General features: G+C 46.4%; 1 protein-coding gene across 1 annotated transcript in view; it reads left to right on the top strand.

Moving 5' to 3' along the window:
• LOC124017667 (Na(+)/H(+) exchanger beta-like) overlaps window positions 1-20,144 on the top strand; it is a 37,730-nt gene extending 17,586 nt beyond the window's left edge. The window contains exons 2-5 of the mRNA XM_046332932.1: window positions 12,885-13,348; window positions 14,854-15,104; window positions 18,848-19,065; window positions 19,903-20,144. Coding sequence (XP_046188888.1) covers window positions 12,885-13,348; window positions 14,854-15,104; window positions 18,848-19,065; window positions 19,903-20,129 — 1,160 coding nt within the window. The 3' untranslated portion in view covers window positions 20,130-20,144. The remainder of the gene's footprint in view (window positions 1-12,884; window positions 13,349-14,853; window positions 15,105-18,847; window positions 19,066-19,902) is intronic.
• The last annotated feature ends 3,313 nt before the right edge of the window (window positions 20,145-23,457 follow it).

Genomic DNA, 23,457 nt, shown 5'->3' with positions numbered 1-23,457 from the left:
GCCAAAAATATGAGCTTTTCTTTAAAAAACAAGGACATTTCTAAGTGACCCCACACATTTGAATGGTAGTGTAGATGCTTTACGAAGTCATTGCAACAGGTTGCAATAGCCTGGAAACAGGAACCTGCTCATTTTTATAGTAATGTGTATATACCTGTTTTTAGGGCCGCACAATTCATCGAATTCACATCAAAATCACAATATTGACTTGTGCAATATCATGTCTTCGACATAGGAACCACTCGGATTGCCTGCTTCTGGAGTCTGGAGGATATTTCCTCCCTCAACTTGAGCTGAGGCCTCGGGAACAGTCGACGTGATGATGCTGCAGAAGCATGGGATGCACAACAAACTGTAGCTTGTGCCCTGATGTCACTGTTTGCATGATCCAGGACGACACTACGCATGCGCACCATTGGTCGGAGCAGACATCAAGCCTTCCGTGAAGTAACATATGGAAGGGGCGGGATGCCACGTTGGGGACTTTGAGAGATTTGGATCTTTTATCATTTCCACCAGTCTTTAGAAATGTGTGTCTGAATGTGGGGAAGGGACACTTTTCATCAAACTCCTATGAGGGACACCCGTAAACACTTGGGGTTGAAGAAAAACTGTCTTATGTCAAGGTTTGCCTAAAGAATGGCCCACTCTGGGCCAGCGATCAGTGGCGTACACCGATTGGCAGTGCCACCTGGGGGGGTACTATTGTCACAACAAGCCTCACTCGGTTTAGGCAGTTCTGGTAACCGGCTGGCCGCATGCAATAAATAAAAATAGACCCAGGGAAAAAAATGTATCATGAAGGTTACACTACCGACCAGTCATGGTTACTGGCGACAAAGCACCTTGTAACCTAGCTGGGAATGGGACAGACGGCTCTGAAAAACAGACCCCTTTTGTGGTAAGACGGATGATTCCTAATTTAATCTAATTCTCAGGAATGAAAAGCGCTGAGCTGGAGAAAGACCACTCATTTCGGGATTCATATGAACCATAAACTGTGTGTTGGATAATAGCATGGTCGTGTCCAACCTTGCTTGTTCCCTTGACTACGCTACCCACCACCAATCGCCTACAGAGCCCATAACCTGTATCACAAGACACCTCATAGGGACTAGTGAACTACAGGCAGGAATCAGTAATGAATCCCAGTAATGAGCCACCCATGGGCAGAGGTGCCCCCTTGTGGACAGAGTGATATACCCCATGAACATCATAGAACGCAGAGTATCAGAGGGCCATTAAACATGGGACAAGCTTCTAACACATGTTGTGCTTCTGTTAGACTGAATAGCCTGCATGAAACCCGGCCCCCTTATGGGTTATGGCAATGGCTGATGTAGTACCCTGTTTGCCGTAACAAAATGTAGAAGCGCGGTCACAGCGATGTTTTGAGGAAGCGTGTACTTGGCATGCTGTCTGCAGGAATATCCACCTGAGTTGTTGCCAGAGAATGAATGTTCATTTCTCTACCATAAGCCACCTCCAACTTCCTTTTAGAGATTTGGCTGTACGTCCACCCGGCCTCGTAACCACAGACCACATGTAACCATGCCAACCCAGGACCTCCACATCCGGTTAATTCGCCTGCAGGATCGTCTGAGACAGCTGATGAAACTGGGATTGCACAACCAAAGAATTTCTGCACACAAACTGTCAGAAACCGTCACAGGGAAGCTCATCTATGTGCTTGTCTTCCTTACCATGGTCTTGACCTGACTGCAGTTTGGCGTTGTAACCGTCTTCAGTGGGCAAATGCTAACCTTCGATGGCCACCGATGCTCTGAAGAAGTGAGTGTTTTCAACTGTACCGGGCAGATGGTAGACTGCGTGTATGGTGTTTTAAGGGTGAGCAATTTGCCCATGGTGGCGGTTGAGTTATGGTATGGGTATGCATATACTAATGCCAGTTCCCGCCAATATCCAGCAACTTCACACAGCCATTGAAGAGTGGGACAACATTCCACAGGCCACAATCAACAACCTGATCAGCTCTATCCGAAGAAGATGTCGCACTGTGTGAGGCAAATGGTGGTCACACCAGATACAGAGGCATATCTGTATTCCCAGTCATGAGACTTCAATAGATTAGGGTCTAATTAATTTATTTCAATTGACTGATTTCCTTCTATTAACTGTAACTACGAAAAACCTTTTTTGAAGTTGATGCATTTTCCGTTTTATATTTTTGTTCTGTGTGGATTGATGCACCGGTGCGCAAATAGACTATGGGTTTAATTCATTGGGGTATGGTCGTAAACACGAATCCTGCTTGTCAGCCTTCGTCGTTTCGGTCAGGTTCGCCATCTAACTTCTTGCTATAGCCAGGCCAAGCAATTAGAGGAATAACACATTTTTCCTGATTAGGAAACCATACAAACTTCAGCACACAACGTCCAGGGAGTGAGCACGCTCTGCCACTAACGGACAGTTTAGTTGGCAAAACGTAAGTCTCATTTTCCAATTGTTTATTTTAGTAGCGTGATTCATTCCTGTTCCAACTGAAGTGAAGAGCGGAATAATTGAAGGAATGAATCTAAGCCTCACATTTATCACCTGTGGAAGGCGGGGCTTCCCGTGAGGCACAGATTTAATTTGGCCTTGTCGGCCGTGATTCTAGAGCAGAGGTGGGCAAACTTTTTGACACGCGGGCCACAATGGGTTCTAAAATTTGACAGAGGGGCCGGGCCAGGAGCATTTGGAGGGAGTGTTTGGGCCTGATATACTAAAGCATTAAATGTAGTTTGTGCAAACCTCATAGCACAGTAAGAACACTACAACCCAATTTATTAACTGTCTTTCAAATGCGAAAAATAGCCCTTATCAGTTAATAAATTTGTCTCAAGGAATATGCAAGATATGGCATTTACATACTATTTCGCAGATACTGGGAGGAGGAAATGTAAATAGATTAAAATAACATACGCACTGTGATTTATCAAGATTGCGTCTGTTTTTAATAAGTTTCAATCGAAGGTGCAAAGTTAAAGAAATCAACATTTATTGAAAAATGGAATCACTTTCAACATTCAAAACATATTATTACACAACGAAATACTCAAGCTCAATAATATCTACTTGTGTTAAACTGAGGAAAATCATGGATGGATTGTCCTGACCGCGCGCTCTACAAACTCGCCACGGACGCCCTCGCCTTCACGCGCAAACAGTACACGTGTATCGTTGCCAAGCACACAGACATGGGCTGTATTAAACATCCTACCTGCAGCCGAAAATGTAAATTTAAATTAAGAGCGATGGGCGGCGTGTTAATTAAGCTACTGTACCGCTGCTGTGCGTAAATGCGCATTGCTCTTAATTAAAAGACGCACTTCCAAACTCTCTACCATGCACTCTTTCAAAAACTCGCCTTCGGAGAAAGGCTTGCTAGCCTTTGCTAATTTGAATGCCAGCAAATAACTTGCCTTGGTACTTGACTCTTGAATTGCAGTTTGTCGGTGAAAAAAGTTCTGTTGACTCTGTAAATTAGCTGCCAACCTCTGAGCAGTAGCCGCCCGTTCTTGTGTTGACTGCTTGCTAGCATAGTTTGCATGCTTCGTGGCAAAGTGACGGCTGATATTGTACTCTTTGAAAACCGCAACAGCTTCTTGGCATATCAGACATACAGCCGTTGATCGGACTTCAGTGAAGAAGTATTTTGTTGTCCACTCCTTATTAAACACTCGGCATTCGCTGTCCACTTTCCTTCTCTTTGGTCCGCTCATTTTCACAGAAGGGCTTAATGGTGACGTGAAACGAAGTGAAAATTAAAGTGAAATAAAGAGAAATACGCGCCACTCCAACAACGGTCAATGTGTTTTGAGTGCACCATCTATTGGGGAAACGTGGGCATTGCAGGGAAAGGGGAAAAAGGAGGTTTTTACTATAATTTGGACAAATTCGGCGGGCCGGATTAAAAAGCCTAACGGGCCGTATGTGGCCCGCGGGCCGTAGTTTGCCCATGTCTGTTCTAGAGCCTTAAACCGAAATCGCGAGAGTGTGACTCCCCATGGTATGTTGTACCGAAGTCGACTGACTGAGCAAGGCAAGTCTTTTGACTGACATGAGACTAAAATGAACAACATGTTGAGAAATGTCGTAACATGGAGTGACAACCTTAGACATCAGAAAATGCATTGCGGAGGTGCGGCAGACCTAGTGCTGACAGCTCAGACCTTTCCAATACACACAGTCACTGACACACATACAACTTGGTATCCGGTTCCCTGTTGAATCTCTGGAATTTGACCTGCTGCTGCTGCCAGGTTATTTATGGATCGTTGGGAGTCCTTGAACCAAATTTTCCTTCGGATCAGAGTCACTTCTCAGAGGAAATGGAAGGCACACGACTATGTTTTGCAGGCTATGTATCAGAGTTGGGGTCAATTCCTTTTCAAATCAGGAAGAACACTGAAATTCCAATTTGCTTTTCATTGAGGAACAATTGGTATAGGAATTTTGGTGTACTTTCTGAATTTAAATGGAATTGACTCAACTCTGCTATGCATCTACTACTAATAACCTTTGCCATGAGCACTGGAATTAAATATTAGTCTCTTATATGAGGCTCTTAAGGAGCCAAATAACTTGAGTTTGAGTTCTGCTTACATAAATTAGTATTGTTGACTATTGACGACAGTGTTGATTCTGAAATTACTAAAAAACGAAATCTATATGAACCGGAGACTTAGTGTTTAGATGAACAACATATTTGCTACATTCTGTGTATGATAAATAAACACTATGTCCATCCACTGTTGGGGTCTTTTTGATAGGGGATCCGTGGCTATGTAGACTTTTGAATGTGTTTTATACACACAAAGGGTGTTTATTTTCACTGAGTCAGTGGCAGCATGCTAAAACAGACGTAACAGTTTGTGATGGGCTTAAGTGCATTATTCCTTCCTCCCCTCAGAAATCTAGAGCATTAGTCCCTAGAGGCCTAATTTGTAACAAGCATGCATTACATTTACATTTACATTTAAGTCATTTAGCAGACGCTCTTATCCAGTGGAACAGCCACTTTATAATAGTGCATCTAAATCTTTTAAGGGGGGGTGAGAAGGATTACTTTACATGCCTCGCTTGATAGCAAAGATATTCTTGTTAGTCAGCTCTAACTCCAAAGTTACAATATTGTTTGTACTTCTCTTTCAGCTAGCAACACGTCCAAAAAGTGCTTATGTACTAGTGCTGGATTTTTCCACTGGTTGGGGCTGCTCTCATGTTGAAGGGTGTGATACAAAATGGCTCCGACAGACATGGCCACCCAGTTTCTAGCTCCTAGCCAACTTTGCAGTATTTTTGTTGGTATTATTTCTTACAGTATTTGCTCAGAATATTTCTAGTACTATTGCCTACTGTCATTCACCAGACATTCAACCTGGATCCTTTGTTTGAACTGTCTGAGGCAGCCCCATTCATCCCAGGTGAAACTTCTAAATGTCACCACCAGAGAGAGAAGTGTGATCCTAGTCAATCTCAGGAGGTGGGCATGCCACCCACCGCTTCTGAGTATATTACTCGCTAACGTTCAGTCCCTGGACAATAAAGTAGATGAGCTCATGGGTGAGGATCTCCTTCCAGAGAGACATAAGGGACTGTAACATACTGTTTTACCGAATCGTGGCTCTCTCTGAATAGATTGTCCCTGTCCATACAACCAGAGGGGTCCATCGCGAGGACAGGAACAAAGAACTCTCCGGGAAACAGAGGCAGATGAGTATAATTGGGCTAACTTACAGGAACTCAAGTCCGTTTGTTTTCCGGCTCTGGAATACCTCGCCAGCAAATGTCGGCTGCATTACCTCCAGAGAGTTAACACAATAGTGCCCTCCAAGCTCATCACTAAGCTCAGGGCCTTGGGTCTGAACCCCTCCTTGGGTAACTGGGTCGTAAGGCTTCCTGACTGTATGCAATAAAACTACTATCGCGCTGAATCTCAACATGGAGGCCCCAAAGGGGTACGTGCTCAGTCCCCTCCTGTATACTCTGTTCATCCATGACTGTGTGGCCATTCACGTCTCCAACTCAATCATCAAGTTTGCTGATGACAAAACAGCCTGATTACCAACAACGAGACATCCTACAGGAAGGAGGTGAGTGCCTTGGCGGAGTGGTTCCAGGAAAATAAACTCTCACTCAACATCAACAAAATGAAGGAGCGATCATGGACTGCAGAGAGAGCATGCATCGACAGGGCCACAGTGGAGAGGGTTCCTTGCACATCACTGAGGACATTTAATGTTCCCTTCACAAGTCAGTGTGGTGAAGAAGGCACCGGTGCCTCAGGAGGCTGAAAAATGTGGCTTGGCCCCCTAATACCCTTCTACAAATGCACCATTGAGACTTCCCCGTCAGGCTGTATCACCGCCTGGTATGGCAATTGCACGGTTTGCAACCGCAGGGCTCTTCGGAGGGTGATGCGGTCAGTCCTATGCATCATCGGCAGGAAATGATAGCCTGGAAGTGACTAAGGCATTCTGACAGCTCCTGAGAAGTAGTTTGGCATAAATCACTGTTGTGGGTTTCCTAGGCAACCTTGTTCTATGTTATCAATTATATTGAGTGGGTGGAATAATTAGCCTGTCAGAGGAGTACAATTGACCCTTTAATAAGCCCCATCCCAGAATTTTGTGCAACCAATCGCAGTGCTCCGATGGATAGCAACTGTCGTCGAGTTTGTCCAAACACCTTTGGACAAACTCACACTTAAATTGCATGATAGCCAGTGAGTTTTCTTTAAAAAATGAATAGTTTAAATGACTTAATAATTGAATGGTACATCAAGAGCACTTTCTACTGGGATTTCTGAAATGCTGAGCCTGTTGATGGAGGATTTTTCAAATTGAAAATTATACTTTCGTTACATTGCTTGTTAGCTCAGCTGGTTAACTAGCTCTCTCATTGAACACCAAATGTTGCTAACACTTGCTAGCTAGCAAGCTAATTAGCCACTTAATATAACTTTTCCCGAAATGTATGGTAGCTAGCTAAATCAGCAATGTTTTGAATACACCTCCAATCTGCTGTTGACATCGGGATATGATTTGAGAGCACAAGTTAGCTCCAAAAGATCATGCTTAAACACAGGTCTCGGAGTGAGAATGGTACACGTCGAGCTCTCAAACGAGTGATGCTCAAATCTAGCCTGAGCCTTTTGTAGTATCCTCCAAGCAGTCAGTGTTATCTTAACTCCTTTGTTTCGCCCACATGGTGAAGATGCTTCCTCTGAATTGTGGAAAGGTGCCAGTTTCCTTAGGAAGCCAGTTGAAAGGAGGAGAGTGCCCCATCACCACGCATCTCTTTCTGGGAAGATTAGGCATCTCTTGGCCGTTTGTCAATGGAATTCCTCGGAGCTAGCACTGTAGTACTTTTAAAAGCAGCAGCTTTGTGTGGCAGTGTTCTGGACTCCATAGAGATGGCCTTGTTTAGCCCGTGAAAGAGTGTGTGTCCAAAACGTAACATTTTTGCCTGATGGAAAAACATCAGATGCCCTGTAAACCCAGGAGATTGCAGTTTGCTGAGCACGTTCAAGCTAAGTGAAGGCATTATCTGCTCCGACATTGCCGATGTTCATTATTTTATCATTCACAGACTCTACTGTTTCCCACCGTAAACGCCTGCTCTTTTTCACACATTCCTCTCCTGACTACTTATTCTTGAAAACCTCTGACAGCGATAAGGACCCTGATCATTATGTAACTGTCTGATTTGCTAATGATGACATGCTAATTTACTATGCTCAGTGTGTGTTGGAGAAGGGAAGTTTACCTGCCTTCAAGCCTGCCTCTCATCTCCTTTCCCTGCCCTAGACTGACCAGATGGTGCTGCCATTGTGCCACCGCTACCCTCGCTGAAGGGCTGCCAACGTGCCATCGCACACTTTAATATCAGGGGTTTTTCTTCTAATGAAATTAGGCATGCACCATATATCGACAGTCGTGAAGAGGGCACGTACCTGGTTCCTACCTGGAACCAAAAAGGGTTCTCTTATGGGGACAGCCGAGGAACCATTGTAGGTTCTAGAAATCACTTTTTTTCCCCTAACAGTGTAGTTTTGAAGCCGAAAATCAGAATTATGTCCATCGCACTGGAAGGTTGGATTCACTGTGGAATTAGAAAGGTGAAAGGCCATACAACCAAGAAAAAAAATAATAATAATAATCTTACATCTGAAAACCAAAGGTTCATGATGTTAAATTGACTGCAGTGTTCAGTGCCTTCAGAAAGTATTCACACCTCTTGACTTTTTCCACATGTTGTTGTGTTGCAGCTTGAATATAAAAAGGATTCAATTGAGGTTGCGTCAATGGCCTACACACAATACCCCATAATGCCAAAGTTGAATTATGTTTTAGGATTTTTTTTTCATTCTCATCAAGATACAAAGTTTTGAAACACTGGGCCCTGGGACTAGGCTAGCCTACCTGAGCATGCATTATGTTGAGACAAGCAAACTGTTGCCTTGAGCCATGGCAGCTAATTGCGATAGTTTACTTGAAATGAATCCCAAAGACATTTACATTTACATTTAAGTCATTTAGCAGACGCTCTTATCCAGAGCGACTTACAAATTGGTGCATTCACCTTATGACATCCAGTGGGACAGTCACTTAACAATAGTGCATCTAAAACTTAGGGGGGGTGGGGTGAGAGGGATTACTTAACCTATCCTAGGTATTCCTTAAAGAGGTGGGGTTTCAGGTGTCTCCGGAAGGTGGTGATTGACTCCGCTGTCCTGGCGTCGTGAGGGAGTTTGTTCCACCATTGGGGGGCCAGGGCAGCGAACAGTTTTGACTGGGCTGAGCGGGAGCTGTACTTCCTCAGTGGTAGGGAGGCGAGCAGGCCAGAGGTGGATGAACGCAGTGCCCTTGTTTGGGTGTAGGGCCTGATCAGAGCCTGGAGGTACTGAGGTACCGTTCCCCTCACAGCTCCGTAGGCAAGCACCATGGTCTTGTAGCGGATGCGAGCTTCAACTGGAAGCCAGTGGAGAGAACGGAGGAGCGGGGTGACGTGAGAGAACTTGGGAAGGTTGAACACCAGACGGGCTGCGGCGTTCTGGATGAGTTGAAGGGGTTTAATGGCACAGGCAGGGAGCCCAGCCAACAGCGAGTTGCAGTAATCCAGACGGGAGATGACAAGTGCCTGGATTAGGACCTGCGCCGCTTCCTGTGTGAGGCAGGGTCGTACTCTGCGGATGTTGTAGAGCATGAACCTACAGGAACGGGCCACCGCCTTGATGTTAGTTGAGAACGACAGGGTGTTGTCCAGGATCACGCCAAGGTTCTTGGCGCTCTGGGAGGAGGACACAATGGAGTTGTCAACCGTGATGGCGAGATCATGGAACGGGCAGTCCTTCCCCGGGAGGAAGAGCAGCTCCGTCTTGCCGAGGTTCAGCTTGAGGTGGTGATCCGTCATCCACACTGATATGTCTGCCAGACATGCAGAGATGCGATTCGCCACCTGGTCATCAGAAGGGGGAAAGGAGAAGATTAATTGTGTGTCGTCTGCATAGCAATGATAAGAGAGACCATGTGAGGTTATGACAGAGCCAAGTGACTTGGTGTATAGCGAGAATAGGAGAGGGCCAAGAACAGAGCCCTGGGGGACACCAGTGGTGAGAGCGCGTGGTGAGGAGACAGATTCTCGCCACGCCACCTGGTAGGAGCGACCTGTCAGGTAGGACGCAATCCAAGCGTGGGCCGCGCCGGAGATGCCCAACTCGGAGAGGGTGGAGAGGAGGATCTGATGGTTCACAGTATCGAAGGCAGCCGATAGATCTAGAAGGATGAGAGCAGAGGAGAGAGAGTTAGCTTTAGCAGTGCGGAGCGCCTCCGTGATACAGAGGAGAGCAGTCTCAGTTGAATGACTAGTCTTGAAACCTGACTGATTTGGATCAAGAAGGTCATTCAGAGAGAGATAGCGGGAGAGCTGGCCAAGGACGGCACGTTCAAGAGTTTTGGAGAGAAAAGAAAGAAGGGATACTGGTCTGTAATTGTTGACATCGGAGGGATCGAGTGTAGGTTTTTTCAGAAGGGGTGCAACTCTCGCTCTCTTGAAGACGGAAGGGACGTAGCCAACGGTCAGGGATGAGTTGATGAGCGAGGTGAGGTAAGGGAGAAGGTCTCCGGAAATGGTCTGGAGAAGAGAGGAGGGGATAGGGTCAAGCGGGCAGGTTGTTGGGCGGCCGGCCGTCACAAGACGCGAGATTTCATCTGGAGAGAGAGGGGAGAAAGAGGTCAGAGCACAGGGTAGGGCAGTGTGAGCAGAACCAGCGGTGTCGTTTGACTTAGCAAACGAGGATCGGATGTCGTCGACCTTCTTTTCAAAATGGTTGACGAAGTCATCTGCAGAGAGGGAGGAGGGGGGGGGGGCGGAGGATTCAGGAGGGAGGAGAAGGTGGCAAAGAGCTTCCTAGGGTTAGAGGCAGATGCTTGGAATTTAGCGTGGTAGAAAGTGGCTTTAGCAGCAGAGACAGAGGAGGAAAATGTAGAGAGGAGGGAGTGAAAGGATGCCAGGTCCGCAGGGAGGCGAGTTTTCCTCCATTTCCGCTCGGCTGCCCGGAGCCCTGTTCTGTGAGCTCGCAATGAGTCATCGAGCCACGGAGCGGGAGGGGAGGACCGAGCCGGCCTGGAGGATAGGGGACATAGAGAGTCAAGGGATGCAGAGAGGGAGGAGAGGAGGGTTGAGGAGGCAGAATCAGGAGATAGGTGGGAGAAGGTTTGAGCGGAGGGAAGAGATGATAGGATGGAAGAGGAGAGAGTAGCGGGGGAGAGAGAGCGAAGGTTGGGACGGCGCGATACCATCCGAGTAGGGGCAGTGTGGGAGGTGTTGGATGAGAGCGAGAGGGAAAAGGATACAAGGCAGTGGTCGGAGACTTGGAGGGGAGTTGCAATGAGGTTAGTGGAAGAACAGCATCTAGTAAAGATGAGGTCGAGCGTATTGCCTGCCTTGTGAGTAGGGGGGAAGGTGAGAGGGTGAGGTCAAAAGAGGAGAGGAGTGGAAAGAAGGAGGCAGAGAGGAAAGAGTCAAAGGTAGACGTGGGGAGGTTAAAGTCGCCCAGAACTGTGAGAGGTGAGCCGTCCTCAGGAAAGGAGCTTATCAAGGCATCAAGCTCATTGATGAACTCTCCGAGGGAACCTGGAGGGCGATAAATGATAAGGATGTTAAGCTTGAAAGGGCTAGTAACTGTGACAGCATGGAATTCAAAGGAGGCGATAGACAGATGGGTAAGGGGAGAAAGAGAGAATGACCACTTGGGAGAGATGAGGATCCCGGTGCCACCACCCCGCTGACCAGACGCTCTCGGGGTGTGCGAGAACACGTGGGCGGACGAAGAGAGAGCAGTAGGAGTAGCAGTGTTGTCTGTGGTGATCCATGTTTCCGTCAGTGCCAAGAAGTCGAGGGACTGGAGGGAGGCATAGGCTGAGATGAACTCTGCCTTGTTGACCGCAGATTGGCAGTTCCAGAGGCTACCGGAGACCTGGAACTCCACGTGGGTCGTGCGCGCTGGGACCACCAGAGTAGGGTGGCCGCGGCCACGCGGTGAGGAGCGTTTGTATGGTCTGTGCAGAGAGGAGAGAACAGGGATAAACAGACACATAGTTGACAGGCTACAGAAGAGGCTACGCTAATGCAAAGGAGATTGGAATGACAAGTGGACTACACGTCTCGAATGTTCAGAAAGTTAAGCTACGTAGCAAGAATCTTATTGACTAAAATGATTAAAATGATACAGTACTGCTGAAGTAGGCCAGCTGGCAGTGGGTGCGTTGTTGACACTACACTAATCAAGTCGTTCCGTTGAGTGTAATAGTTTCTGCAGTGTTGCTATTCGGGGGCTAGCAGGCTAGCTAGCAGTGTTGTTTACGTTACGTTGCGTTAAAAGAACGACAATAGATGGCTAGCGAACCTAGAAAATCGCTCTAGACTACACAATTATCTTTGATACAAAGACGGCTATGTAGCTAGCTAAGTAGCTAGCTACGATCAAACAAATCAAACCGTTGTACTGGGAGTAGGAAATAAACCATCAGAAAAAGTGCTATTGGCACATCCTGTGTTAATTTTCTGTTACATTTAGGCCTAGTTAACGTCAAGTTTAAGTGAGCCTTTTTCAGTCAACTTTTCCTTGGTGATGACATCCTGTGATCACTATGGAAGTGGATGTGGCCTATTGTCTGTGTATGGTTTCTCTTTGAACGGATTCGCGCGATTTAACATTGTGAGGAATTTGTTTTGCCTATCCATTTCCACTTTTGAGGAAATGCAGGTGATTTACTCTGGGTGTGTGTTATGTGACATTGCCAGGATGCTGCAGACCCTTCTCGTGTTCTGTTCCTGGTTCTTTGGCCCTTTTTTATTTGTTGTCACTTCCTGTGTTTTATGTCCAGGGTTGTTTTGACTTGCAGATTCTGGCCAGCTATCAAGTTTGTTTCCCCTGTGTATTCTCACCCACCAGCCTTATCTACGAGGCCTAGACGTATTCTGGACGGTTGAAATTGCATATGTGAAATCAAGTACTGCCATGTTAAATTAGCTTCTGTTCCACTTCTAAACTAAGCCTATTCTGAATACTGATTAATTTCTTTCAGAGGTAATTAATACGACTAGTTGATCCATTTGAATTTGGCAGTATCTGGACCTTACTAAGCACTATGAATGTGGTGGCTCACTTAGAAACGGAATATGCATTTGGTGGGGCTTTTAACTCAAACCGGTTCAGTGAGTCACTGGTGATTATTTTCTGGTTCTTATCGTCAATGAGTTCAATGAGTTTGAAGTTTCATGTGACTGGTACATTCGAGATGCCGCCTAGACAGTGTAAACCATGAGAACAATGAACGAGAACAATGCATCTAATCACCCTCTCCCTCCCCCAGGGTTCCACCTGATCCCGCGGCTGTCCAGCATCGTGCCCGAGTCCTGTCTGCTCATTGTGGTGGGCCTCCTGGTCGGCGGCCTCATCAAGCTGGCGGGCGAGGAGGTACCCCCCGTGCTGGACTCCAACCTCTTCTTCCTGTGCCTCCTCCCCCCGATCATCCTGGATGCGGGCTACTTCCTGCCCATCCGGCCGTTCATGGAGAACATCGGCACCATCCTGATGTTCGCCGTGGTCGGCACCCTGTGGAACGCCTTCTTCGTAGGGGGTCTCCTCTACGCCGTGTGCCAGATCGAGGGCACATACCTGAGCCAGGTGGAGCTGCTGCCCTGCCTGCTGTTCGGGAGCATTATCTCGGCCGTGGACCCGGTGGCCGTGCTGGCCGTGTTTGAGGAGATCCACATCAACGAGCTGCTGCACATTCTGGTATTCGGAGAGTCACTGCTCAATGATGCCGTCACTGTGGTGAGTGGGTGGTATTTAGTGTTATGCAGGGCAATGCAGTACAATGCAATTCTAGTCAATCAATGAATGCATTACAGTTCAATCATGTCAGGGTCAGGCCCCCCCCCCCCCAAAGATAATGCCATGCAGTACAATACTATACAGCACTATGCTATGCAGTAGAATATAATTAAACCAAACTATATTTTCAAAAGTAGGCTACATTCGTCCTCCATATGAAGAGGACTCAGTTGTTAGTTGGCCTGTGATTGTGTTCTTATTTCTGTGGAGAGGATATTGGTTTGGACTGGCCTAAGAAATCAGAATAGCCTAGTACCAAATTAGCCCAATTTGAATTAGGCCTAGTCTTTTAGGAAAATCCCACCATACTTCTGTCACTGGATATTGACTTAATACCTTCTAGCTAACATTTAGCTCCTCGCCAGGGTCTGGTTGGTTAGGTTTTGGTGATTTGTGACCTTTGTACGAAAGCTGACCCAGTTTAGTGGGCCCCCAGTGCCCTAATCCATTTTCAATTATCTTCTCTCACGGCTTCCTTCTCTTTCCTCTGTTGAAACAGTTGTGAGATGGAACATCTCTCTCTTATTGGTTGACCATTGAAAATATAAAGTACATTTTGGAGTTTTTTTATTTGGCTGGTTGCGTCCTTGCGTGAAGGAGGCATCACATAAGCCTATTACAAATACACTGCTGTAAGTTGCTTTGGATAAAGTCGTGTGCTGTGTGGCATATAGTATGAGGCACAACGTTTCCTGTTGCTATATTTATGCTCTGCTGATTATACTCACACACGGGCTGGGCTCTCTTGTTGATGGGACCAGTTCACTTAAAATAGTTTGGCCAAATTATCAGTGCAGAGAACATCAGGGCCCCGGGAAAAAGTTCCCTGTTAGTTGTCGCATCCCACAGGCTGACAGACGCTATGATACCATTTATTACATGCGTCTGTCTATGAGAGATTATGCAAACGTTTATCTTTCCGGTAGCGACTATACCAGAACGTTAGACCACATAATATCACTGGTTTATATGCCACTCAGCAGACACTTTTATCCACAGTACAGGGAGTGTATGCATTGTATTGTGGCCCCAGCGGGTATCAAACCCATGACCCTGGGGTGCTCGCACCATGCTTTTACCAAAGGAATCCAAACAGATATATTTTAGATTGTCAAACCCCCTCCATTCTCTATAGGTCTTATACCACCTGTTTGAGGAGTACTCTGGCGTGGGCTCTGTTATTCTCTGTACACTTGAGCCATGTCTCGAAGGTCTCTCCCCCCCCCCCCCCTCTAGGTCTTATACCACCTGTTTGAGGAGTACTCTGGCGTGGGCTCTGTTATTCTCTGTACACTTGAGCCATGTCTCGAAGGTCTCTCTTCCCCCTCCCCCTCTAGGTCTTATACCACCTGTTTAAGGAGTACTCTGGCGTGGGCTCTGTTATTCTCTGTACACTTGAGCCATGTCTCGAAGGTCTCTCTCTCTCTCCCCCCCCCCCCCTCTAGGTCTTATACCACCTGTTTGAGGAGTACTCCGGCGCAGGTGAGGTAACGCCGATGGACGTGGTCCTCGGGGTCATCTGCTTCCTGATTGTGTCGCTGGGCGGCATCGCCGTGGGCGCCATCTACGGTATCCTGGCGGCCTTCACCTCCCGGTTCACCTCGCACACCCGCGTCATCGAGCCCCTCTTCATGTTCGTTTACAGCTACATGGCTTACCTCTCGGCGGAGATGTTCCACCTGTCTGGAATTATGGCGTAAGTAAGGGGTGAGGGGTACACACACCCGCACAGACAAGCAGGACAAGACAAAGGCAGGCAGGCAGACAGAAAGACAGGCAGGCAGACAGACAGGCAGAGAGAAAGACAGGCAGACACTCACTCACTCACTCACTCACTCACTCACTCACTCACACGATCTTCCTAGTGGCCAAGGTTTTTTGAGTCTCTCTGTCATAAATCATAGATATTGTTGATAATAAAAAAAGCTTTCCATGAGAGTTATAGTTGGGCTGAGGTTAAGTGGAGGTTTAGTGTTTACAATGCATTTTGACAGAGTGACTGTGATGCATGATCTTTTGAACCTGTCCGGCTGGTCCAGCAACACCATTGATTCTGTGTCTTATTCGTGCGTTATCTTCTACATTTCCTTGGAAAAAGAACTCTCTCATAAGTGTACACTGAATTAGATTCTTAGCTTCTTTCCATGACTAAATGGTCAAATAAATGCAATGTAACCGGGTCTGTCCCAGCCAAGGACAGGTCTACGAGTTCTATCAAAATGGCAGTAACTCACCTACATGTCGTGACAGGCCAACGGATGTGCAGCCCAGAGCAGGGATACACAACGCTCAATATACAGCCCCCTGTCACACCTCTGGCCCATCGCCCTTCCTCTCCTCTCCTCTCTTCCGCTTTCGTCTCCTGCTTTTTATAAAAGGTGGTGAATTATGGAATATGGATCATAAACATCGGTGCTGCCGATGAGATGAGTTTCCCTTCGGCGGGTTTTACAGGAGCAATGGTAGGACTGTCGGACAGTCTGTTCCCAGGCCTGTTGGCACTCCGCCCGTGCTTTCCATCGTAAAGAGGAGTTGGATTAGTACATAGTGCTTTTTGTCCACTGCTTGTATATGAGATCTCTCCCCGGAGTGAAATTGGGCGGAAATGATGGACAAAAACAGCCATGTGTTATGTAAGGGAATGACGTAGATGGCTGCCCTTAAAGTCACTGAGGAGGGTTGACTCACGCTAGACACTCGGGATCCATACGTCCAATCACAGTGAGTCATTGGTTAACTCATGGAACAAGATGAGGAAATGGAGCCCTTGTTTCATAAGCTCTTACAGTATAGTTTCCAAAACAAACTATATCATTGTTGCAATGGCTCTACTGTATGTGAAATACTTTTTCTCTTATATACAGTATAGTTTTTGTTGACCTGTTTAGTTGATGTGACTACTTTCTATGCCATGTCAATGAAGTACTAGGCTATAACTTTGTCATTAGCGTTAACCTGCATGTAATGTAGCCTATAGTTACACTGTAGGTAGCTGGATTCATGTAGTAACACGGGGCCTCATTTATCAAAAGTGTGTGTGTGCGCACAAGAAAAAAGACACTTAACCTTTTGTGCGCAGAGTTTTCCCTTTGTGGGAAAGTGTGCTTTTCTCCACGTGCAGCTCAGACCATGCTTGTGCACAGCTTCTAGTGGTTGATTAATTGTATAGGAAAAGGAATGGTTTGATGCACGGGAGTTATTATAATAGCAGTAGGCTAGTAGAGAACCGTGAAACGTAGGCCTAATGATGAAACTGATACAGTTGCCGTTGGCAAGGCGATCGCATGGCATCGTGTAGTCTTAACGTCTTTATTTTGTAATATAGGCCTTAGTCATTATCCTATGGCAGAACATGTCGCTCCTTTGACGTGATTGGTTTATTCCTGCTACACAACAAATAGTAGACTACCGTTTGTCCGTTGCTCATTCAATAGCCAAGCGTGCTCGAAAGTAAATAGACCGGTAGCCTATTTGACAGTGTGTAGGCTACAGTGCTGTGCGACATCATAGCCTATATACTCTGAGCCTATACCAAGGCAGGAGATCGAAACACATTCATGTGTTGATAAACCAAAATATTGAACAACAAGTCGTCTTGTGCATAGAAGTGTGGGCTGTAGCATTTAGGCTACGTTTAATTAGTTTGATTGTCCTTGCAATCTTGCAGAATGCGTGGCCAGTGTTTGGCACTGCAAAAGATTCAAACCTTCTGCCCACACCTCTACAGAAATGGGATCACATTTGCCATTGCGCTTTCTTTTTAGAAACTATCATGGCCCAGTTCCAACATTTTAAAATCATACCGCAAATGAGGGTGTTTTTGTTACCATAAAAGGTGAATGGAGGGCGCTTTCCGGGCGGGGTTGTAAGGGCTCATTCACGAGCTCTCTGATTTATCAATAATAACATGCTTATAAATGTTGTCCCTGGAAAAGTTATGTTAAGTATTATGTTTACCAATAGGTGGCAGGATTGTATTAGGGCTGGGAATTGCCGGAGACCTCTCGATATGATATTATACTTAAGTGCCGATAAGATTTGTATTGCGATTCTCACGATTCGATATGTATTGCGTTTCGATACGGCAATTGGATGTTCCAAACCTATTGCTCACTAAATGTCTGCTGCACAGAGACAAGACTGGTCATCTCTGTATACCCGTCACATGACCCTCTGGTCGATGCTTATTTATAAAACCCTCTTAGGTCTCACTCCCCTCTTAGGTCTCACTCCCCCCTATCTGAGATATCTACTGCAGCCCTCATCCTCCACATACAACACCCGTTCTGCCAGTCACATTCTGTTAAAGGTCCCCAAAGCACACACATCCCTGGGTCGCTCCTCTTTTCAGTTCGCTACAGCAAGCGACTGGAATGAGCTGCAACAAACACTCAAACTGTACAGTTTTATCTCACTCTTCCTTCGAAGACTCAATCATGGACACTCTTACTGACAGTTGTGGCTGCTTTGTGTGATGTATTGCTGTATCTACCTTCTTGCCCTTTGCTGTTGTCTGTGCCCAATAATGTTTGTGCATGTTTTGTGCTGCTACCATGCTTTTATGTTGCATTGCTACCATGCTGTTGTCATGTGTTGCTGCCTTGTTAAGTTGTCTTAGGTCTCTCTTTATGTAGTGTGTTGTCTCTCTTGTTGTGATATGTGTTTTGTCCTATATTTATTTTGTATAATTGTTTAAAATCCCAGGCCCCTGTCCCTGTACGAGGCCTTTTGGTAGGCAGTCATTGTAAATAATAATTTGTTCTTAACTGAGTTGCCTAAATAAAGGTTAAATTAAAAAAAGAGAGGGCATGAGAACTAGTTTTGAACAGTCAGGGAGAAGTTCTAAAGACACGTTGGATCACCATTTGGTGCAAGTACAATTGGCTAGCGCCATCTAATGCTACCTACAGTAACAGAAATCGATACTTGGAGTCAAATCTCGATATAATATCGTCCAAAAATAATGGTGTGATGTATAACTGTAACAATCCCCCCCCCCCCCCCCCATCACTATATTTCATCAATATCAAATCCAATCAAAATCTATTGGTTACGTACACACTTTAGCACGTCTTATAGCGAGCGGGTGTAGCAAAATGCTTATGTTACAACATAGAGTTTGCTTCCTTATATCCGTAGCTCTTTCAATGTCTGCCATATTTCCTGGCTCAGGGAACCTCTGGTAGCTTACGGCTGGTGCAGCCAGTAAATGAATCATTAAGTTCCAATTAAATACTAAAACGTACTTCTGTGTCCTGAGTTTTCCTTCTAAGATGCTACAATTCAGAATAGACATTAAATGATGGGACGTTGTCAGACAAGAAAAGGTTTCTTTCTTAGAGAACTCCATTTATAGTCATCCCATGTGTGTCTCTCTCACTCACTCACTCACTCACTCACTCACTCACTCACTCACTCACACTCTCTCTCTCTCACCAGGCTGATTGCGTGTGGCGCGGTGATGCGTCCCTACGTGGAGGCCAACATATCCCACAAGTCCCACACCACCGTCAAGTACTTCCTGAAGATGTGGAGCAGCGTGAGCGAGACCCTCATCTTCATCTTCCTGGGCGTGGCCACGGTGGCCGGGCCGCACGCCTGGAACTGGACCTTTGTCTCCGTCACCGTCATCCTTTGTCTGGTGTCACGTGTCATTGGTGAGTCGGACACGGACACCTTCTTCACGGTACTGTACCAGTCTCTACAAAAAAAGATTGTGAGAGAAATGACGTGACATTGCCTACCTTTCTCATAGTTTGTCATAATTTGATCAAGTTGTTTCAGTAGATGATGCGATACAGTTTTTTTTACATTCTCAATTTGACAAGGGATAGTTATTCTGGGAGCCAGACTGAAATTCCAGTCACTACATTTCAGTTAGGTAACGAGGCAACTATTAGAGGAAGTGAATGCACCAATTTGTAAGTCGCTCTGGATAAGAGTGTCTGCTAAATGACTTGAATGTAAATGTAATGTAAATGAAGTGCCCCTTGTGACTTCCACTTGGTCCTCACATCGAGGAAGCCCCAGATGTCAACAGACTCGTCAGATACACGTCCCTAAAAAAGGATATCATGAATATTTCCTCCAAGCATCATGTCATTTCTGCAGTTATAGATTCAAAGCAGACCATCTGACTTCACTTGCTAGTTTGAAACCTAGTGACTTGACATTGCACTTTTATCCCCATTGTCTCTATTCTCACCAAACATCCTGTAGTTTCTGATTCTTATAATCTGCTAGTTTCACAATGTGTGTTCCAATGTAGTTTGTGGGCTCTACTCCTCTTTCTCAGAAGCTTTTGATCAATTTGGAAAGTGGATCCTTAACCTTTCTTAGGTTCTAATGAGGCTGGTATTGGCTGTGTGTAAGGAGGGAGCAAACATGGAGTCAATCAGGTAAGAGGCCTTGGAGGTTGACTCACTTCTGTGCTCTCTCTCTCGCTCTTTCTCTCTCTCCCTCTCTCTCTCGCTCTCTCTCCCTCTCTCTCTCAGGTGTGGTGGGCCTTACCTTTATCATCAACAAGTTCCGCATCGTCAAGCTGACCACCAAGGACCAGTTCATTGTGGCCTACGGTGGCCTGCGAGGGGCCATCGCCTTCTCCCTGGGCTACCTGCTAGACAAGGACCTCTTCCCCATGAGGACCATGTTCCTCACCGCCATCATTACCGAAATCTTCTTCACCGTGTTTGTACAGGTGGGTACTGGGCCAGTCCATTAGTCTGGTCCCAGATCTGATTGGTGCTATCTAGGCACCTTGTCACGCCAATCACCATAGGAGTTGGCAAGACAGCACAAAAAGAGCTGGTACCTGGCTAGCAACCCTCTAATTCTGCTTATGTCTTCATTTAAATTATGGAAAGTTAAAAAGATAGGAAGTTGACTATATTACAGCGTGCTTTTGGGTCAAAATAGATTGCTTTGCTACTAAATTGTGTTGTTGCTCTCTTGTACCTAGTATATTTTAAGGCCTAATGTGTTCAATGGTTTTCATGGTTTGTTTGAACCCATTGCTATGCTGGTGTGGCAAAATGTCACTGCACACACACACACACACACACACACACACACACACACACACACACACACACACACACACACACACACACACACACACACACACACACACACACACACACACACACACACACACACACACACACACACACACACACACACACACACACAGTCTGTTTGAAGCTCCATGCATCAGATATTCCCCAGTCCTGCTGAGCAAACTCATTTTACAGTGAAGATGTTGATGCATGCTGAATTTCTAGGATGCTCGTCATCTGGCAGAGTATCCCCAAAATGGCAGCTACTAAGGATGCTCGTCATCTGGCAGAGTATCCCCAAAATGGCAGCTACTAAGGATGCTCGTCATCTGGCAGAGTATCCCCAAAATGGCAGCTACTAAGGATGCTCGTCATCTGGCAGAGTATCCCCAAAATGGCAGCTACTAAAGATGCTCGTCATCTGGCAGAGTATCCCCAAAATGGCAGCTACTAAGGATGCTCGTCATTTGGCAGAGTATCCCCAAAATGGCAGCTACTAAAGATGCTCGTCATCTGGCAGAGTATCCCCAAAATGGCAGCTACTAAAGATGCTCGTCATCTGGCAGAGTATCCCCAAAATGGCAGCTACTAAGGATGCTCGTCATCTGGCAGAGTATCCCCAAAATGGCAGCTACTAAGGATGCTCGTCATCTGGCAGAGTATCCCCAAAATGGCAGCTACTAAGGATGCTCGTCATCTGGCAGAGTATCCCCAAAATGGCAGCTACTAAAGATGCTCGTCATCTGGCAGAGTATCCCCAAAATGGCAGCTACTAAAGATGCTCGTCATCTGGCAGAGTATCCCCAAAATGGCAGCTACTAAAGATGCTCGTCATCTGGCAGAGTATCCCCAAAATGGCAGCTACTAAAGATGCTCGTCATCTGGCAGAGTATCCCCAAAATGGCAGCTACTAAAGATGCTCGTCATCTGGCAGAGTATCCCCAAAATGGCAGCTACTAAGGATGCTCGTCATCTGGCAGAGTATCCCCAAAATGGCAGCTACTAAGGATGCTCGTCATCTGGCAGAGTATCCCCAAAATGGCAGCTACTAAGGATGCTCGTCATCTGGCAGAGTATCCCCAAAATGGCAGCTACTAAAGATGCTCGTCATCTGGCAGAGTATCCCCAAAATGGCAGCTACTAAGGATGCTCGTCATCTGGCAGAGTATCCCCAAAATGGCAGCTACTAAGGATGCTCGTCATCTGGCAGAGTATCCCCAAAATGGCAGCTACTAAAGATGCTCGTCATCTGGCAGAGTATCCCCAAAATGGCAGCTACTAAGGATGCTCGTCATCTGGCAGAGTATCCCCAAAATGGCAGCTACTAAAGATGCTCGTCATCTGGCAGAGTATCCCCAAAATGGCAGCTACTAAGGATGCTCGTCATCTGGCAGAGTATCCCCAAAATGGCAGCTACTAAAGATGCTCGTCATCTGGCAGAGTATCCCCAAAATGGCAGCTACTAAGGATGCTCGTCATCTGGCAGAGTATCCCCAAAATGGCAGCTACTAAAGATGCTCGTCATCTGGCAGAGTATCCCCAAAATGGCAGCTACTAAGGATGCTCGTCATCTGGCAGAGTATCCCCAAAATGGCAGCTACTAAGGATGCTCGTCATCTGGCAGAGTATCCCCAAAATGGCAGCTACTAAGGATGCTCGTCATCTGGCAGAGTATCCCCAAAATGGCAGCTACTAAGGATGCTCGTCATCTGGCAGAGTATCCCCAAAATGGCAGCTACTAAAGATGCTCGTCATCTGGCAGAGTATCCCCAAAATGGCAGCTACTAAAGATGCTCGTCATCTGGCAGAGTATCCCCAAAATGGCAGCTACTAAGGATGCTCGTCATCTGGCAGAGTATCCCCAAAATGGCAGCTACTAAGGATGCTCGTCATCTGGCAGAGTATCCCCAAAATGGCAGCTACTAAGGATGCTCGTCATCTGGCAGAGTATCCCCAAAATGGCAGCTACTAAAGATGCTCGTCATCTGGCAGAGTATCCCCAAAATGGCAGCTACTAAAGATGCTCGTCATCTGGCAGAGTATCCCCAAAATGGCAGCTACTAAGGATGCTCGTCATCTGGCAGAGTATCCCCAAAATGGCAGCTACTAAGGATGCTCGTCATCTGGCAGAGTATCCCCAAAATGGCAGCTACTAAAGATGCTCGTCATCTGGCAGAGTATCCCCAAAATGGCAGCTACTAAAGATGCTCGTCATCTGGCAGAGTATCCCCAAAATGGCAGCTACTAAGGATGCTCGTCATCTGGCAGAGTATCCCCAAAATGGCAGCTACTAAGGATGCTCGTCATCTGGCAGAGTATCCCCAAAATGGCAGCTACTAAAGATGCTCGTCATCTGGCAGAGTATCCCCAAAATGGCAGCTACTAAAATAAAGCCTTCTATGAAATAAATGTCCTCAGTAAATGACTTAATCATGAAAAAAAATCTGTGCTGGCAGTTTGGGATGTTCTTAGCTGTAGACTAGGTGGGGGTTTCACCTGCAGTGGTGCGATTGCTGCAGTAGGAAGGTGTGTTGTGAGTGGTGTTAGAATGTGTAAGTGCGTGCATGTGTGTGTTTGGAGTGTGTGTGTGCTAGCTAGCGTCCATAGGTTTTTCTATGCATGTGTTTGGATTGGGTGTGTGCGTGCATGGTGCTGGCAGGGGTATTACTTAAGGGCCAGAATCTGTTGTCATCCACTCAGGGTCTAATAGTTAACCAGATAACGTATCGTTCTCTCTCATAAGGAGATTAAGTCAAAAGCCTACACACACACACACACACACACACACACACACACACACACACACACACACACACACACACACACACACACACACACACACACACACACACACACACACACACACACACACACATTGCACACACACACACACACACATTGGAACACACACACACACACACACATTGGAAACACGCACACACATTGGAACACACGCACACACATTGGAACACACACACACACACACATTGGAAC

Source organism: Oncorhynchus gorbuscha, unplaced genomic scaffold (genome assembly GCF_021184085.1).
Source record: "Oncorhynchus gorbuscha isolate QuinsamMale2020 ecotype Even-year unplaced genomic scaffold, OgorEven_v1.0 Un_scaffold_3:::fragment_4:::debris, whole genome shotgun sequence".
Taxonomy (NCBI): domain Eukaryota; kingdom Metazoa; phylum Chordata; class Actinopteri; order Salmoniformes; family Salmonidae; genus Oncorhynchus; species Oncorhynchus gorbuscha.
Note: the sequence above shows the minus strand (reverse complement) of the source record. Positions and strands in the feature narration are given on the sequence as shown.